General features: G+C 35.7%; 1 protein-coding gene across 2 annotated transcripts; it reads right to left on the bottom strand.

The window, feature by feature from the left end:
- Positions 1-1,138: 1,138 nt before the first annotated feature.
- On the bottom strand, positions 1,139-6,579 carry necap2 (NECAP endocytosis associated 2). 2 transcript variants are annotated; one of them, XM_080025987.1, is made up of 8 exons: positions 6,440-6,579; positions 5,544-5,644; positions 4,777-4,881; positions 3,261-3,342; positions 2,761-2,869; positions 2,507-2,645; positions 2,311-2,401; positions 1,139-2,045 (listed from the first exon to the last, which is right to left on the bottom strand). In XM_080025987.1, exons 1-8 carry the CDS (start codon positions 6,532-6,534, stop codon positions 1,997-1,999), a joined length of 771 nt encoding a protein of 256 aa, XP_079882113.1. In that variant the 5' UTR covers positions 6,535-6,579; the 3' UTR covers positions 1,139-1,996. The 2 variants fall into 2 exon arrangements, with proteins under 2 accessions (XP_079882113.1, XP_079882112.1); XM_080025986.1 differs by having other exon boundaries at positions 1,140-2,045; positions 2,507-2,648.
- Positions 6,580-6,609: the final 30 nt, after the last annotated feature.

Below are 6,609 nucleotides of genomic sequence, written 5' to 3'. Positions count from 1 at the left end.
AATCCTCTCCATGCTTTTTCCGGGGAGGGACTTCCAGTTCACCAGTCAGCACTGAGCTCTGTCTGTCTAGCATACATGATGCTCTGCATTTACTATGTTATGTGAGCGCACACAGCTCATTTCAGGCATAACCATTTTGATTTCAATCCATCAATCAACTCTTTTCCTTCTACCCTGAATAAAAAACCCTATTCGAACTCCGCGTAATAGCCTAGTAACACATTTATGATTAGGCTAACATAAGAAATATTTAAAGTCAAGCTAGAAATTATTTTTATTTTGTGGATCTCAAACTTCCTGCAGCTGTAGGCCTATACTGCATGTAGGCCTATCTGATATTTGCTCATTTCTGTAAACAAACATAGGACTTTTTGTTATTTCTGTACAAAAAATAACCAAAGTGGAAGTTGTATGCTGTCGTAGAAGTGGCTAAAAGTTGCGATACCATTTCATTCAAAAGTAGAAAATACTCATTTCAGAATCAAACTAGGTTTGATACAAAGTAACTCAACAGGATTTTAAACATTTACTAAATCTAAAATTAGTTTCTGATCAATGCACTAAAATGATTAGTGAAGCATCTGCATGTATTGAACAATATATCAATAGTGCCACTGGCCATCAGTGGCACTATTGATATACTGTTCAATAGGGCTACTCAATAAATGCAGACCTAATTTTAGAGGCGATTTGAACGGGATCGATTTAAAACAAAACATAGTGTGGGTTATTCAAAACATTAGTAAGGAAACTAAGCACTTGTCAAATCACTGATGTTTAATACAAGGCCATACAGTATATCATATTCAAAATGATAAAACAACTTTCAAGTCAACATGGCATAATTTCCTAAATTACCTCCAGTTTGTTTTATGACAAATTGTGATTGGAAAGATTGGATGAACACTCCTTTAGATTAAGTTGCTGACTACATCGAGGAGGATGGAACTGGCAACTTTGGAGTAGAGGTAAGAAAGTACTCTATGGACAGTAATTATGTATTTTCTTTAAATGTGCAAAACCAAATACTTTAAAATGGGTCTAAGAATGCTTTTATGTCCAACAACAGTGTAGCTTCAGAGAGAAAATATAGAAACAAGATTGAAAAATGTCACGAACAGAACAGTTCATTAATAAAAACTCAAAACAAAAGCCAATGAAATATATTGTTTATTTACAAGATCACATACATTTATACATTTTTAGATCTTTTCTTTTCTTTCAGAAAGGCACTTATTCAAATACTCAAATTAGCAACAGGATTAAGGAAGTTTCATTTGGTAAAAGGCACATTTTAAAAAGCAACATCACACGAGGCAAAGACACATGAAGACAAACAAGATCAAAACACGTTCAAACTGAAAAGGCAGACAAAATGGCAATCGTGACTTTCCTTGAAAAAGCTACGATTTAAAAAAAAATTGGGTATTTTGTTGAAAAAGGTTCAAGAGGCTTAATGTAAAACTAATAATCAAATATCAAGGAGCAAGTTCTCCTAAAACTACGAATAGGAAACAGAAGAAAAAAACACACATACTGCTGGTATAAAGCTAAACTAAACATGGATACTTCAATAGGTAAATCTTTTAACTTTCCCAAACAGTAAAAACAACCATGAGATGAGTGGAGCTTCTTTAATGAGATAACTGCATGAAGGTAGCAGCAGGAAAACAATATGCATGATGTTGTAAAGCTGAGGAACAGATGGACAGATTCACATTGAGAAGGAAAGAAAGATCCCAAAACTGCATAGCAGAGAATGAAAAAAAAAGTTATTTGATTGTAAAAAGTACATTTTACTGTTTGTTCCTCCAGAGTGTGTTGGTCGGTGGGCTTTAGTTTATATGAACAGATTCTTTGCAGAACATTGTGCAGTGAATGAGCCGGTCAAGTTTGCTAACAATTCCTCTCTTTTAGTTTTTTGTTGTTGTTGCCACAATCGTCCTGTCCGTGGAATGTATGGAACCTGAGTGTGTGCAGCATGTCTTCCCACGGCTCAACTAAACTGCACCCATCCTCCCGATTTGACAGCATCTTTACTGGGGCTGTGGAAGAGGACGATGTGATGGTGATGGCAGCGTGAAAGAATTACAAAAAAATAAAATAATAATAATAATAATAATAATAATAATAATAATAATAATAATAATAATAATAATAATAATAATAATAATAATAATAATAATAATAATAATAATAATAATAAACACAAATGTGACAAAGGTGAACATGATGGATTAACCACACAGACAAAAAAATTAAGGTTTCATTTTCTATTAAAAACAACAACAACAACAACAAAAAACTTACTTGGAACCTGCAGATGTGAAATCTCCCCACACGTCAGAGCTGGGCTGGGCTGCAGGGACAGGTGAGCCAAAGTCTAAAAGAGTGGCTGCATCTGGAGAAAAACAATTATGGAATGCTAAAACACAGTTTAAAAATCTTGCGAAAATGTTTTTGAAAAAAAAAAAGGTGTCATTTGATTTAGCAGCACGGTAATCACCAGCGTTAGTCTGTACAGCAGAGATGGTGGGCTGTTCTCCCGGGGGCGCTATGACGCCTCCGGCCTTTGCACCTGGTGGAGGTGGGAGCAGACCCCCACCCATGGGCCTTGCTTTGGCACCATCCTTTTTCTTGATGTTCTGCTATAGATGGAGTTGTTAGATTGGTTACCTCAATAAAATCCATCATTCTTCCATTTATAATTTAATCCTTTTAATAATTTGATCACATCTGATGTAGCGGCTAAATGCTTACCCCAATGCTGATCTTGATGGTCTGTCCCTCTTTGAAGCCGAGGTCTAGCTTAGGCGCTTGGCTCTGTGTTGCTTCCTGTTTTGCGAGCTCACCTTCTTGTTTCACCCACCTTTAGCAATAAAGAGTTTAAGGATTATCATTATGAATAAAATAACGTTTGGAGGACTCAAAACTGGGTCAGATAGGAAAACAATAGTTCAGCCTCTTTGAAATGCTACTACTTTGACATAATTGTAACAAACATTGTGTAAAATTGTTTCATTATTGTAGAGCCAGTCTGAACTTTTACTGTAATTAAGAATGAAAAACAGATGAATAATATGAATGATGGGCACATGTGGAACAATGTCTACCCACAAAGCAAAGGTGTATGTATAAATGTTATTCACATTTAAACATTTGCAAGTAAAAGTACCAAGAAATATGTATTGGGCCATATAAGCATATGTCTAAAGAGAAATAAGATAGAGAAAAGGCTATGCAAGAAGATGCTAACTCACTTAAAATGGTCTTGTAAAGCTACATTGAAGTCGAATGAGTCTCCACGATCAGCAAAACCCAGACCGATAAAAGCATGACGTCCTTCATGAAAGCAATTGTAAAAGACAAAAACACATTAGGGTACCTTTTGCATCACATGATAGAACACAAAACACATAATCCTTCAGTAAGATATATACAGTGAGGCAGAGTATAGTGTTGTTTTATAAACAGAAAAAGATGGTGCCTGTATTTAAAACAAGTCTTTTCTGGTTTAATCTATTTTAAAGATAAGTCCGTCTGTCAGAATGATCGATGAAGCCATTAGATTTAAGTTTAAGTTTGAAACATGTAAAAATACAGAAAATACTGTCCCTCAATATAATGTAAATGTGATTCTCCTAAAGTAGAAAAAATGTACTGCAATTTTAATGATATCAGTGATTCTTGAGAACAGGGACAAAAGGCCGTCTTCCATATGTAACTGCTGTTCTGTTTAAAACAATATTTAAAATTGTAGATGTTATTAGGGATTAAGAATAGAATGTCTGGAGCACAATTATCCCCTTAAATTTAATTTTATTATTATTATGTCAAATATATGACACTTGTTATCTTCTCACGACGTCCTAAACAGTGTGTCCTCAGAGAAGGTTTCAATCTTTCATATGCAATTAAACCTAATAAAAATGTACTTTAATGATTAAAAATAACTTTTTTCATCAAAAGCAATACTAAATAATCTCTCATATCAATAAAAACTGTTTTTCTACAACACATTCATGTTTCATAAGGAGTCTAAGTGGTGGGACCACTTTACTGTAAGTCAACACCGTCAGACATTTCATTATGTAAAATGTAATAAAATCAGGCCAAATAACGGGCAGCTGTCACTTTGAAGGACCTCTTGAAAAATTCTACCTCTGCAGAGTACATTAGAGTCAGACAGGCTCTGATAAGTGTTGTGGTTTTAGAAATATTTTACATTCCGAATCTTGAAAGTCTTGTGTCACAACCATGATAAGTCAACACCGACTTACAATTTCTGAAGAAGTTATTTGAAATTTTTTGATAATTTTATTTTCCTGAAGTAGTTCATACCTGTACCTAACATCAACAGAAACACTAAATGGCTACTAGATAAATTCCATTTGTTATGTTTAAGAAACGTTAAATATGTCAACACCGTCAGACAGGAAATCTGTCAGACGGTGCAGGAGTTGACATCTGACGGTGGCGATAGACCAATGACGGTTAAAAAAAAAAAACCTGGGAGGTTGTGTCAAAGCTTAGCTCAGTAGCTTGGTATATGTTGGATACATACATGTAATTTAATTTGCCGAAACATAGGGTTTGTATTTTTTCAACATTGCACCCTGTTTTGTCCCACTTCTCAAGAATCACTGATATAATGTATTTTTATATAATACTATATTTAGGATGATGGATATATTACAGTATATATGACAACTATCTTTTATTCAAAGTGTTTCCTATTTTTAAAAAGTGCTTGAGTCTCTGATGAAAGTGACTTACCATTGCCATCTTCTATCCGGATCACAAAATACCTGCTGGAGTCTGTGACTGATTCAACTACACACCCTGGATACTGTTCGACCGGAGCTTGAGCAAACAACTCTCCTGCAAACAGCAAATTCATACCAAACAGTGTCTAAGGGTCATTCCCATATTCAGCTAAGATGGTCAGTTAAAGAGGGCAAATAAAGACAGTGAGTGAGTGACTGGAATATGTAGTTTTCAACCATGTCCAGGTTCAGTGAAAATCGTAGCAACTGGATGTTGTTGTACTATTTAGCTCTATCTAAGACAAAATGTTTACGATCAAATGTGAAGGGGTGGAAACACATATGCAGACCAGATGCTATCTTTACGAGTACAACCCCAAAACAAACAACACAGATGTAACCAGCCTTGAGCAAATACTCAGCAAACATGGCAGAAAAACTAATAAGGTGAAGAAACTTATGTTTAATGTAACGGTAACATAACTTTGTTTATTGAGTTTCCTCCCACAACCTTTCCTGAGTTTAGAGTATGCGCCTTTTGTTTTTCCTGTGTACTTGTCATAATCCAAAAGGACAAAAATGCTGAGTTGAAGTGGAAGTGATGTTCACAGAAATCACAAATCCAGTTACAGTGTTATAAGGAGCAAGCCTCTATAACACATCTAAAGCACATTTCTATTTTTTTCTTTCTATTTTTTGTTAATTAAAAGACAAACAAAACAAGAATGTACATACACACACAAAGTCACATTTTTTGCAAAGAGATAGTTTGTTTACCTGTATTTTTGTCCTCCAACTTAATGAAGGCCATCTTTCCCTTAGCAGTGATTTTCATTCGACCACTCCATGAAGGTTCATCCAGCTTCCAGTCAGCAGCACTGGAAAAACAGGAAACACACCCCAATGAAAATGGCTCTGTTTCTTAACACAGGCAGCTGTGGCTTGTCACAGCAGGAGGAAGTGAAATTAATTTTTCAAGACAGAGTAAAATTATATTTCAGTGGTCTCTTTTGTTCTGCTGACAACTGAAAAAACAGTGATCATCCTATAAAAAGGACATAAATAATTACTTTGGAAAGTTGTTCTTATCTGTTTAACAGTGCATTTGCTTACAAGGATATATTGGCCCTTACCAATACAACTTGTGGAAGAAAACAAAATGTGGACCTAGGAATAACTTGTTTTATTTGGTCAGACTAACTTGCATATCAGTCTCATCTTACTGTATGCGTTAAGTTTTCCCCAAACATACAGGTCTAGACAGTTATTTTGGAATAAGGTTTTAATTTCATGTCGAGTTATTTCATCAGGAAAGCTGTAGTTTACAGACTTCTCGATGACACTTAGTTTATCGTTGCCCTAAAAACTCTGAACTACTGCATCCATTATCGGACAAACGCGAGCCCTCCCCAGCTTGTTTAAATTTCCGGCCTTATCAGCAATGTCATAATTTCTCGCGTCCGTCAACTTAAATCGTTTGCAGATACTGGCCGTGTGGCATACAACTGTCGACTACAAGGTGCAGATAACTAAATATAAGTAACTACTAACTATCCTATCAACTGGTTGTCCGATAATGGATGTATCTCCGTTGAAATAGCTCGTTCAAATACACTTGTCCCTTAGTTAAGAGACTTGTCCGTCACTAACTTCACTGTTTGACGTCGCCTTACCGATATCCACGGTTAGAAGCTCGCGGTGGGATCTTGTACACATGAACCTCAGGTTTTACGCAGAGCACTGACTCATAACTGTTGTCTTCTGCCATTTTGTCAAGTTTCACTAACTATCAAATTCAACTTCCGACTTTCATGGACACCTCGGCTGTAGTTCAAGATCCCAC

Source organism: Ammodytes marinus (genome assembly GCF_949987685.1).
Source record: "Ammodytes marinus genome assembly, chromosome: 4".
NCBI lineage: Eukaryota > Metazoa > Chordata > Actinopteri > Uranoscopiformes > Ammodytidae > Ammodytes > Ammodytes marinus.
Note: the sequence above shows the minus strand (reverse complement) of the source record. Positions and strands in the feature narration are given on the sequence as shown.

Coding starts and splice junctions, on each gene's coding strand:
- necap2 (XM_080025986.1), bottom strand. CDS start 6,534: ATGGCAGAAGACAACAGTTATGAGTCAGTGCTCTGCGTAAAACCTGAG. Junction 2,649..2,760: donor CCATCAAGATCAGCATTGGG/GTAAGCATTTAG, acceptor CTCCATCTATAG/CAGAACATCAAGAAAAAGGA. Junction 2,402..2,506: donor TGCTGTACAGACTAACGCTG/GTGATTACCGTG, acceptor GTTTTTCTCCAG/ATGCAGCCACTCTTTTAGAC.